This window comes from Balaenoptera acutorostrata, chromosome 12 (assembly GCF_949987535.1).
Source record: "Balaenoptera acutorostrata chromosome 12, mBalAcu1.1, whole genome shotgun sequence".
Taxonomy (NCBI): domain Eukaryota; kingdom Metazoa; phylum Chordata; class Mammalia; order Artiodactyla; family Balaenopteridae; genus Balaenoptera; species Balaenoptera acutorostrata.
The window spans coordinates 15,263,659-15,276,082 of NC_080075.1; the positions used below are offsets into that span (position 1 = coordinate 15,263,659).

Sequence of the window (12,424 nt, forward strand, 5' to 3'; positions counted from 1 at the left end):
TTTGCCCCAGATTTGTCACTCTGTCCCACTGCTTGTGTCAAAGTCCAGGTCTAACAAGAAAATCATCTATTGAGGGGGTTTCCCTGGTGGTGCAGTGGTTAAGAATCCGCCTGCCAATGCAGGAGACATGGATTCGAGCCCTGGTCCGGGAAGATCCCACATGCCGCGGAGCAACTAAGCCCGTGCGCCACAACTACTGAACTCCGTGCGCCTGGAGCCCATGCTCCGCAGTGGGAGAAGCCGCCGCAATGAGAGGCCCGTGCACCGCAGCGAAGAGTGGCCCCCGCTCGCCGCAACTAGAGAAAGCCCTACGTCACGCTGCAACGAAGACCCAACGCAGCCAAAAATAAATTAATTAATTAAATAAATTAAGAAGCAACTGTGGAGTTTAAAGAAAAAAACCCATCTATTGAGCTCTGGTTGCTTACCTGGCACCGTGGTCACTATTTACAGGTAGTTTTAGCCCATTGAAACTTTCCCCCAAATAAAGATTGTTACCCCATCTGCACATGAGGAAACAGAGAGGTGACATATTGGGCCCCAGGTCACTCAGCTAAGACCCGGTTGGAGCCAGAAGCTCGTGTGTTTATCACCCGAGGAAGGCGGGCTTTCCAAGCTCCCACCAGGAGCTTGGCCACCGGGCTCTCCAAACTCCCACCACCAGCGGTGGCCATATATGGGACACCAAGGGCGTCTTCTGCCAGCTCACTCTACCTCCTCCCGCTCCCCAGGGTGTGCTCCTCAGCTCACCTGGCTAATTCCAGATGATCCTGGTGCCCACGGCCCAGGATGCAGCAGCTGGGCCCCCAAAAGCCCAGCTCAGAGGCAACCTGGCCTATGAGGATCTGATTCTAGGAGGTCAAGGTAAGGCAGAAAGAGCTGGTCTGAATCCCAAAGAGCGGGGTGACTTTGGACAGGTAGCTTCACCTCTCTGAGCCTCAGTTTTCTTATCTGCAGAGTGGGAATAATGCCTGGGTACCCTGGATGACTGTTGGAACCAGGCCATCCCCTTGCTGTTTCTTGTGATCTACTAAGGCCAGGCAGAGGGCTGGGTGTTGTGAATATAATTCATCTTTAAACAGCGCCACGAGGTAGAAATGACGACTTCCACTTTACAAAGAAGCATTTGATGCCCAGGGAGTGTAAGAACTTCCTGTATCTCTCAACTGATGAAAGATGAGCTGAGTTTTGAACTCACACCTTAGCTGGGCTCTTTCCAATCAGCCAGAAGCAACGGCTTCGGGGGATGGATGAGCATCGATAGCCTATGGTGGGGAGGTGGGCAGCCCACGCTTCTGAGCAGGGGATGGAGAGTTCTGGACTCCATGGGACCCCAGCCTTGGTGCATTACCTCTCTGAGCATCCACAGCGAGGCCCAGAGCCCAGCCATCCCACCACCTGCCGGGGACCACACAGCAGTCATCTGCTCAGCCTGGGCAGAGGACAGAAGCCAAAGGAGGCAGCAGGGCCACTCGGCTCCAGCTAATGACAGGCAGCAAAACGTCCTGTAAAGTAAAAGGACCTGCCTCACGCTCACCCCACAAGAATTGTTACGCTTCAGAGAAGCAGGTGCAGTATGGGGATTTTTCACCAGGTCCCACGTGCCCCTAAAAGATTCCATCCCACCTACCCCAAGCTGGACCCTCTCCTGGCTCCAGCAAGCGGGAAAAAGCAGGAAGGACACTGGCCCGGGATTCTGAGGACCTAGCTCTACTCCGGGCCATCCACGTGATCTTAGGTCCACAACCTTAGGGGACCTCAGTTTCCTCACCAATAAAATGGGCATCAGAATACCTGCTACCTCAGAATGGAATCGCCATGGGCAGATGTAGGGAGGCGCTACAGAGAAGCAAAGCCAGGAGCCAACCAGCCAATGTAGAGGAGGCCTGGAAGCCCTCCACCCACTTGCCTCTGTGCCAACTCTTACGCACACTTCAGACCCAGCCCAAGACGCCCACCGAGACTCCTGGACCCACAGAGCTCCAACATCACTGCATCCCCAGCACACAGCCGAGCACTTGATTCCATTTGAAATTTTTCTCTAATCGGCTCCTGTCAGTGAGTGCTGGCTCCCTGGGGTGAAGCCGCTCTACACAGAGCTGTTCAAGGTCCTCGTCAAGTTCTATTTAAACAAAATCCCAACCTGCTACACAGCAACGAGGCTGGACCCTGAGAACCTGGGTCTGAGTAGTTAAGAGCCATGACCCAGGGCCAGACGGGACAAATCCTGGTCACTCACTCTACCTCTGTAAGCATCCCCATCTGTGAAATGGGAAGGCAGCAAGACAACAGGGCCAGGTAAGGCACTTCGCCCCGTGCAATGAGGCTCAACAAGCTGCTGTCCTGGTGACTGTGGATGCAAGGGGGCAGGAGAGAGGCTTCTGTCACCCCTCTTCCATCTGGATGCAAGCAGGCCCATCGCCCATTCCCTGAGGAGGGGGGTACAGGTTGCAGTGGGGCCATGGGCCCCTGGCATCCTATGGGGTCTGAGATTGAGGGAGGTGCCGGGCTGGGGCTGCCATCCTCATGCCCCCTCCTGGGCCATCCTGAGTTCACCTGCTGAGGATTCCCTGGGACACTCCAGGGGCAGCAGAGGAGGGCGCCACTGGTTTGGCACTTCAGCAGGTCCTGAGGGCTCCTCCTTGCTGCCCCAGGCCTCTGCCTGGCTAGGCTGCCATTCCTCCATCAATGCCGAGGGGCTTCATGCTTCTCGGGGAGAGAGGAAATCTGCACAAATCGGCACACGCACCAGATGCCCCGATGGTGAGCACAGCCTGTGAACCAGAAGGTTCTGCGGGGGAGGCCGAGGCCCACAGCTCTGGCCCCTCCCCTCACCCGCCCAGCAAGGCCAGGCTTTCCCTTGGACCCTCTCCCACCCGGCCCGGGGCAGCCCTGCACGTGGGCCAGGCCCAGCTATGCACACATGGCCTTCACGTGAGACGGCGGGGAGGGCCCCGAGCAGCTGGGCTGGTGGCATGTGCTGCAGCCTGACCATCTGCCCCACATACGCACCCCCTGGCCCCGCTGCCCGGGGGCCTCCCTCTCCCCCACCTGCACTTCTCACGGCCAAGCAGCCCCCCACCCCATCCCCTTCCTGCTTGAGAGCATGATGGGTTGGACAACACAGAAGACTGTCTGGCTTCCCTCTGCTGGGGGTGGACAGCTCCGGGGTGGTCACCAGGCTGAAGAGCGGGGCCGTTAGGAGTCTGGGCCCTGGAGCGACTCGCTGACTCCGATTCAATCCAGGCTCTGCAATGACAGCGGCACACAGCCACGCAGGCTGTGACTGCACCACGCCCAGGAGGGCGCCGGCACCCTTAAGCCTGGTGAATGGCAGGTCAGGCAGGCATGCAGTGCAAAACCCAGGAGGCCTCATGCGGTGGCCAAAGGCTTCGAGACCTCCACCAACTTACAGAAGTTCCCTGAACCTCGGCCTCACCATCCGTGAAACAGGGGTGGGAATGAGGGTGGGGGGATGGGGGGGTGGGAACAATACCTACTTCATTAAATGAACTAATACGCATAACACGCTTAGCACACGACCCAGTACAAAGGAAGCATCTGATAAATGGCAGTTTCTATGATTATTATTAAAATGATTACAGAATTCTTATTTCTACATCGGTCAAGGCCTTTGCCCAGCACTGAGGACGTTGCAGATGTTCGAGAAATGTTCATTCCCCCTACAGCCCCCATTCCTTTCTTCATTCGCTCTCTGCAGAGAAGCGGTGTATGAGGTAAGCATTATCACCATTTTCCAACTTTAGCAACTGAGGCTCAGAGAGGGAAAGTGACTTGTCCACGGTCACACAGAAAGCATACAGCAGAGGTATAACTCAAACTCCAGCCTCCGGACTCCCCGCCCAGTGCTCTTTTCACCGTACCAGGAATCTGCTCAGAGAAATGAAGCCCCAGACCAGAGCCACAGTCCCAGAACTGACCTCAGTGCTGCAACGGCCATGGCCTCATTTCAGGAAAAACCATCCTTCTTCCTCACCCTCCTTTCCCAGGGTCCATTTCAGACAGTCAAGCCTAAGCCTAGATCCAGAGTCACAGCCTGCCTGGATAGGGGCACACACACACATACGCACACGAGTGTGTGTGTGTATTCACGTGCGCATTTTCTACAGGTGGGATACTGAGGTCCAGAGGAGGAAGGAGCGCCTCTGAGACACAGGACTTTCCCCATCGGATGGGGGCTGTGATGTGGACATGGTGAGTGTTTCCTAGCGATAATTCTTTCCCTCCCAGACAATAGACCGGTGCCCACCAGCAGCCTTTTGGGGGAAGGGACAGATGGACTGGGCAAGGGGGGGAACAAACCGGGACAGGCGCTTCTGATCACGCGTTTGTGTGTGCTCTTGGGCACGTGTACTGATCGTGTGTATAGGTACAGCTGTGTGTACCTGTGTGTGTGTGTGCACACTTTCTCCCTGAATTTGTCCCTCTTATATAGAACTTCCGCACAAGAAGGACAGAAGTGAAAGGAAACCACGATTAACAATCTCATCTCAGAGAGTCAGCCATGTGTACACCCACCTTCCGACTTAACAACACTGCGAGTGCAGGGCCCACAGCGCTGATACAGCTGACATTGTGAGAAGCATTTGGCCAGACGGGCATTCCAGAAACTTCTGTCGTCTTCCCTAACCCACTAGGTGATCTTGGAAGCGTTTCCTTCCTTCTTTCTCCAGGCTCCAGTTTTCCATTCCATTAAATGGAAAGCTAATTCAACCGACAGGGATGTTAAGATCAAATAAGATGGAATTTATTACTGAAAGAAGTTCAAGCCACTGGACAAATGAGATGTAGTTGAACACACAGAGACCGTGAATACTTTCTCGGAACTGAAAGAGGCAGCTGGAGGAGTAAAAAGGACGCTGAACTGTCAGTTAAAGGACCTAGGTGCCAGCCCTGCCCTTCCTCTCACCAGCTGTGATGCTCTGGGCACGTGGCCTCCCCAATCTGAGACGGGTTGCCCTAGCTGCAAGGTGAGCAGGTGGACAGTCATGTCTCTGCCATCTCATCCTTCCATCCTGGGCGGTAGGTAGCAGGATGCCCTCCAGGCTGCCACCCTCTGACACAGAGCCACTGCCTGAGGGTGAAACTGAATTCTCCACTGGGCCCACTGCCCAAGGTCCCAACTGTCTATGACAGTTATCTGACTCCTCCACTCCACTCTACCTCACTGACCAATCATCTTACTCAAGCCCAAATGTGACACTTTGGCTCAAAAGTCATAGAAACTCTTTTCCCCAGGAGTTTAATTCCCTTCCCATGGATGGACACAGGCACCTTCCCTGCCCCACCCACAGGAGGAAGAGGAGAGAGTGTGATCCAAAAAGAAGATCATGTTTTCTGAAATCCTTTGTTGTTGGCTAAAGCCCAGAGAGGGTGAGTAACTTTCCTGAAGTCACACAGGAAGTCAGCTGCAGAACAAGCAAAAATCCTGACCATTCAAAACAGTCACATCCACACCCCCCCAACCCTTCCCCATGCCCTGTGTGGGGTGGGGGCAGGGGGCACTTACCACACTCTTCTTAGATCTCCGCTCTGTGAAAATGAGCAGCCTAGAATCCCAGGGCAGTCTCAATCTTGTCTAAGTGGAATTGTAAAACTGCCACTCCCCACTATGGGTAATTCTTGGACAAATATTCTTTCCCATCGGCCCCAGAAGTGAGGGGGTCCTGGTGAGGACAGCCCCCACCTTCCCCAAACTAAGAAGCCCCTAACCCACCCCAGAACTAGTTTCTGAAGATTCCCCGATCAATCAGTCCCCTCAGCAGACCTGCCTGCTTCAGCATGCGGCGGGCGGCGAAGGGCAGCAGTGGAGGGGATCTCCTGGGAAGGCTCTCTCCAGCCAATTCCTGAGGCCGCCCCTGCAGAGGGGGCTCAGGCTTGTACCCCGGGTCCTTAAGGACACCAGGAGCGAGGGGTGCAGAGCGCAGAAGCAACCTGAGTTCAGGGGCATCCCTGCTGGGAGGTGGGGGCTGAGGAGGGACTGACAGGTTCCCGTGGAATGAGGGACCCTTATGTTCTGGCAAAACCAGGACCACCCCTCCGCAGCATTCCGGGCCTCCAAGACCACGCCAAATTGCCGGAAGGGTAAGGGTCTTCCCCCTTTCCCCGCCGGAGACAGATTCCCACATTGCCCCTCTCCACTCCCCACCGCGTCCGAGGGACTCCGGGAGACAAATATTCGCTGCCATAAAAGTGAACTATGAGGGGTGAAGTCAGACGCGCAGACAGGGTCACCCCAGGGGGGATGGGGGTGGCTGTAACCAGGGCGTGCCCGAACCAGAGATCTCGAACCTTCACCCCCACTTTGCAAACTAAGAGCCGTACCAACGCTGTGGCAAAGGTCACTGCCCCAGGAGGACCCAAACCTGTCTGGGCCCTGGGGCCGACCGGGCGGGGAAAACTTGCCTCTTACCCACGCCCTCATCCTCCCTAAAGTCCCCCCGCCACTTACCCACCCACTCCCGCAGTCATACCCGGGCGCAGTGAGGGTGTGTGGCTGGGAGCCGGTACCTGCTTCCTGAGCGCCTCGAAGGCTGCGCTGATGGTGTGCACCCTCGTCCGCTCCCTGGCGTTCGCCAGGAGCCTCCGGGTCTGCTGCAGGGCTTTGATCTCGGAGGAGGCGGCTGTAGCTTCGCCCGGCCGTTTCCTAGGCGACGCGGAGGAATCCGGGTGGTTATTGTAAATTACGTGTGAAATTGACGAGTAAGAACTTTCCCCAGGGCGCGTGGGGGGGGCCGGGCGCACTGAGGGCTCCGGGGGAGCAGGGGCCGCCGACGGCGTGGGGCGTGCTGGCGGTGCGCACAGCAAGATGCGGGGACGTAGGCCAGGCTCCCGGAAAGGCTGTGCCTCGGGACCCCCAGGTACCTGGCCCTGGGGCGCTGGAGGCGGCGGCGGTGGCGGCGGCGTGGGGAGTCCCGGCCCCACTGCGCCCAGGGCGAAGCCGCGTTTCCGCGCGTCCAAGACCTCCGGAGCCCGGGCGCCCCCGCGCTCCCCGGCCGTGTCCGCGCCCCCACCTGAGGGAACGGCCGGCGCCACCCGGGCTGGCACCGGGGCCGGGACCGGCTGCAGCCGCTGGGTCCTGTCCCGCAGCCCGTTGGTGGCGGCGGCGCCGTGCTCGGGCGCTTCCAAGTCCAATCGGAAAGTTTTATAGCCGTTCGCGCGCCGCGCCGGCTCCTTGCCTTTCCTCTTGAGCTTCTTGAGGCCGTTCAGCTCCTTCACGCACACGGTCTTCCACGGCCCGTCCTCGAGAACCGGGATGTGCTTCATGGCGCGGGCAGCGCGCAAGGCAGGGGCGTGGGGCTGCCCGGGAAGCGCGCCCGCCGCGCTCGCTCTACACGCTGCGCGCCGGCTCTGCCCGGGCGGCCGCGGCGCTCAGCGCCTCGGAGTCTCCAGCTCTCCCCCTGCTCGCTCCCTCCCTCCCTCCCTCCCTTTCTCCCCCTCGTCCGGGGCAGCTGCGCCGCCGGCTCCGCGAAGCCGCCGGGCTGTCCGTTCCCGGAGCGCTCAGAGTGTCATCTGAAGTCGCTGCCGCCGTGCCAGCATTTCTGGAGAACGCCCGCTGCGCTCCATCTGTGTTTGTTTAGCCTCAGTTTACACAGAAGCCCAATTCGGTAGATCAGTCAGCGCCGCCGCCCGGAGAGGAGGCAGCTCCCGCCGCCGCCTCCCCAGCCCCGGCCACCCGATCAGCGAGCGCCTTTAAAGAAACAGGAAGCATTTTTCAAAACAGCTGGGCTGCCGGCCGCCTCCTTTGTCCGCGTCCTCTCCACCTCCCCCCACCCCCATCCCTTCTGCCCAGAACCTGCGTCCTCTGACTCTCCCTCCCCGCCCCCTCCTCAAGTCCGGGGCGCTTCTCTTTCCCCAGAGGACAGTCCGCTCCCGAGCACGTGCCTTCTGGGCCCTTCGGCCCTTCCCCAGATCAGAGCCGGGCCTTGTCTCCCTGGCCTTGCTGACCTCTCGGTGACGCAATGTCGCCTTCCGCACCCAGCACCTCCACGTCCAGCCCTCCACCCCAGCTTGCCAATCGAGAAAGAAACAGAATGGCGACTTCTCCTGGGGGGCGGGGGTGGGGGCAGGTCGACGAGGGAAGGGAAAGGCTCTGGGGTTGCCGGAGACCCTCACTGCCCCTGCACCGCGGCCCCATCCGCTCGGGTCACTTGCTGGAGCAGAGGGACCAGAAGCAGAAGGCCTAAGCGCCAGGCAAACTGAGGCTCTGAAAAGGAGTGGGCTTTCCCACGGGCACGCAGCGAGTTAAAGAGGCCGAGCAGCGTGGAAGCTTTGGGTTTAGACGCAGCATCTGGGAGAATCTCAAGTCACCTCGCCCCACGTTGCCCGCTACGTTGCTGTGGGGAATTCAGCCCCAGGCACAGAGGGGGTACCAGTCAGATGGAAGCTTTGGTTATTATTATTATTAATAACAGAGGCAGAATAGCTTCTAGAGGCAGATTTCCTGGGTTCAAATGCCAGCTCTGCCACTTACAAACTGAGTGTCGTTGGGCAAGTCACTGAACCTCTCTGTGCCTCCCTTTCCTCGTCTGTAGAATGGAAGTAACAATTGTACCTTCTTCCCGAGGTGTAGTGAAGATTAATTGAGCATATGTGTGCAAAGCGTTCAGAGCTGCCTGGCACAAAGTGAGAGCTTTGCAGGTGCCCACTGTTATTGGCAGGCGACAGAGGTCGACTGCCCAGACCCTCGGTCCTCAGTGCCATCCCACTGGAGATTCTGGGGGGGAGAAAAAGGGCAAACTAGTGGGCTCTCACCGGAGCCCACCTCCCAGAGGCTGCCCTGAGGACCAGCACATGGTCCTTCCCTCCTCACAGGTCCTTCCTCTGTGGTAGTAAGCTCCTCCTTGGTGGTGGTTGCTTTAAGCAGTTTGAGAGAAGATAGACCCTTGACCCTGGCCTTGGGCTCTGACCTCTGCAGCCACTGGAATCTTTGTCTTTCTGATTTCAGTCATTCACTCCCATCCCCAGACCCACCAAACCCGGTGGGGTTTTTCTTGTGAAAATGCAGGGTTCATCAGAGTGCCTTCTCTCCTCTAGGGGTGAATGCCCTAGGGGTGGGAGGGGGCAGATGACATGGTGACCTGGGCCATACAGTGTCCTGTGAGGTAGGATGGGGGTCCAGGCAGAAGGTTCAGGGGCAAGAGCGTAGATTGTACTTGGCTTTTCAACTATCAAGCTCCATGACCCTGAGCAAGACAGTTCATCCCACTGGGGTTCTGAATCTGTCCTTGAGGATGATATTTCTGTCCAGCCAACCTCTCAAGGTAGTTGGGGAAGTAAAAAGAGATCACAGATGTAAAAGGACTTTGACATAAGACTTCAAACATCCCTTCACACGTCCACATTCACACAGGGACACACGCAGAGGCATGCAGTTTTCTGACTATGGTAAATGCAAAACCTCATTTTTTCCACCGGGATGGGTCCCGGCATCATAAAATGTGTGCTTCCTGAGGCACCTCCTTCCCTGGGCACCCAGCATCTTCCCATACCTTACCTCTCTCCTGAAGACCCAGGGTAAGCCCCAGAGAGAAGTCCCCATTCTCCTTCTGTTTCCCCCACCAGCCTGGGACCCTCTGAAGAGAATAGTCTTCTCACTCTTTGATGACTGGCTCCAGTCTCCCCTCCTCCTGTAAGCCTTGGCTGGTCAGCACAGCCCCCTGTCACTCTTGCTGGCCTCTGCATGTGGTCACTCACAAGAATTGCTGCAACTCGTCCTCCACTGAGGTCCTGCCTGAACCCCTGGGTTTGTGAGCTCCCGAAAAGCCACTGTTTCCTTCCTCCCTGTCTTCCAGGAAACTTTTGCTGAAGGCTTCATGCCCTTTACATTCTCCAGATCCCAAGCAGAAGCTGAGACCCCAGCCTACCCACTCCTCATGCACCCAGCCAGTCGGTGGCAGAGTTGGGGGGAAAGCCAAGACCACCTCTCTAGAGCTGCTGAGGTCCTCTCTGAGCCTCAGTTTCCCCCTCTGTAAAATGGAGATCGTAATATTGTCTCATAGGGCTGGCATGAGGATTAAGTGAGGCTGCGAGTACAGCACTGAGCCTGGTACGTAAGTGGAATGACGGTGGCCTTACGCATCCTGGGTTAGCACAGCTGCCCAGGCTCCTTGCATCCCAGCTTTTCCCCCCAGGCTCGGGGTGCACTTGCAGGCTGGGGTGTCCATGGCTAGTTAGGGCGTGCAGAAGTCTCATGGCAGGACTGAAAATTGTCCCTGAAGAGGCCAGGCTGTGCTCCAGGAAAATCACGTGTCTTGGTTGAATAGCGAAGGCTCCACTCATGCTGATCCTGAGCCTGTCACCAACTCTTCCAAAACAGAGGAGAAGGTCACTGAGATCCCAAGGGGTGGGAGGAAGAGAAGGGAGTGGATAGGAGTGGTCATCTGCGCTGGGTGGAGGGAGAACGGGACTCAGACCCAGCCGGTCTCCCAGGACATGCTCCTTCCCCCTCGCCATGCTGCCTCTCCCGCTGGTCAAATCGTGGGGCCCAGGGGTTGGCATCAGGCTAGCCTAGTGCTTTGCCACTCACCAGCTGTGTGGCCTCGAGCAGCCCCTTCACCTCTCTGAGCCGCAGTTTGTTATCTGGGCGTTATCTCCTTAGTCATAAGATGGAATGCCTTGTACCGGAACAGGAGGGCCCAAGTGATGTGAAGGGTCCCTGTTATTGTGATTCTCAGCCTACCAGGTGGCAGACCTTCGAAGTCCAGGCTAACTGCCCAAGGTCCCCCAGCCTAAGGGCAAACCGGCCACCCAGAGCTCCCTTCCCTCAGCCTCCCGGAGAAGTGGAGGGAGACCAGCCTGCCAGCACCCCCTGGTGGAATGACACTGTCCGGACTATACACAACATAGCCGTCTCCCCACAAGGATTTAGAGCCAGGAGTGGTAGCCCTGCATTGACAGCAATTTGGATTTTGTGAATTCATAGAATTTCCAGGATAAAAAGGCTCTCCAGGCTCCAGGTGGTCTCACCCCCTGTTTGGAATGGGACAACACGGACATCCAAAGAAAACCTATGCCCTACATTAAAAACATCCCCCACTGAATCAAGTGTTTGAGGTTACTCTGGGCTAGCATGATCGTGCCACTGGGAGGTTCCACATCCCCTGTATGGCTGGTCCATGGAATAGGAATGAAACTAGAAAGGGAAGTGAAGGCAAGAGCTTAGGGCTTAGACCACTGGGAACAAATGTTAGAAAGCCAGGCAGCAAAACTCACCACCACACAGGGAGTGACTACAGGCTCTATTTCACTAAATCCTTATAACAACCCAGGGAAGTAAACCCATTCTACAGATAAGGAAACTGAGGCTCCTAGACCAAAAAACAAAACAAAACAAAAACTTGCCAATGGAAAGGAAATAACAGAAGTGGGATTTGAACCCAGGCCAACGGACCCAAAAACTTAAGCTTTGAACCATTGTGTTTTGCTGCCTCCCGAGACCTCAGTGAGTAGCATCTGGGGAGGTGAGTCACTGGGCCACCTACAGGGCTGGCCTCTCTGGAAGCCTGGCTGTCCCTGCATGTGCCACCAGCCTGGGCGAGCTTCTTGCTGTCCTCTTCTCAAGGGAAGCCACTGTCCTCCCTTGGACCAGCTCAATGACCCTCCAGCTCCTTCCAGGTCAGGGTCAGATGGCAGGGGCACTGCCTCTGGACATTTGATGTTCTCGGGCATATGGATCCCAGGTCTTATCCAGGTACTGGTGCCCTCCTAGCATTGCTGGTTGGAACCTGCCCAGCAATTCCTTAGTGCATAGGCACCACCCATGGGTGAGGACAGGATAGCTCTGCAGGGTGACATCCCAAGATTGCCATCTTCTTGGCCAAATGGGATGGAACCTTGGATACTTGCTACATGGAACACTACATTCCTGAATCCGGAGTCCCTATTTCCGGCTGTCTAGATTGTTCCAAAGTGGGTGTGTCATCCATTCGAGAAAGGGAAGAAGAACAGAAACTAGACTGCCAGAAGGCAACAGAACACATGTGATCAGTGCCTTCCAGAGTTGTGCTCATAGCCACCCTGGATAGGACCACCCAAGGCAGTGAGCAGAAAGTAGAATATAGTCAGCCTGGTGGCCCCCAAGTCTCCTCCCTACCTTTCAGTCGCAGTGTCTGCTCTGCCACCATTAACCAGAAGGACCCTGGATCCAGAAGACAGAAATGAGACATCCAGGCAGAAAGCTGTTCCAGACTCACTCTCCAGTCTTCCTCCTACTTCTCTCTATCCAAGTGACCATCCCCGCTGTGGAAAATTCAGAGAGTTTCTGGGGCTGGGAAAGGGGCTGGATAAGGGCACGGCAGGAGGGAGCGAGGAAGGCCTTCAGCAGCCCCTCTCTGGGCCTCGCTCTCTGGGATGGGCTAGGGTGCACCTTCTCAGCCCTGAGCACATGCTCTGTGGTTAATGG

The 12,424-nt window shown here is 56.8% G+C and overlaps 1 protein-coding gene across 2 annotated transcripts in view; it reads right to left on the reverse strand.

The window, feature by feature from the left end:
- ATOH8 (atonal bHLH transcription factor 8) overlaps positions 1–7,730 on the reverse strand; it is a 34,500-nt gene extending 26,770 nt beyond the window's left edge. The window contains exon 1 of one of the 2 annotated variants that reach the window (XM_007175336.2): positions 6,532–7,720. In XM_007175336.2, the coding sequence (XP_007175398.2) occupies positions 6,532–7,287 (756 nt within the window). In that variant the 5' untranslated portion in view covers positions 7,288–7,720. Of the gene's footprint in view, positions 1–6,494 lie in introns of both variants that reach the window. The other variant, XM_057558809.1, reaches the window with a different exon arrangement.
- Positions 7,731–12,424: the final 4,694 nt, after the last annotated feature.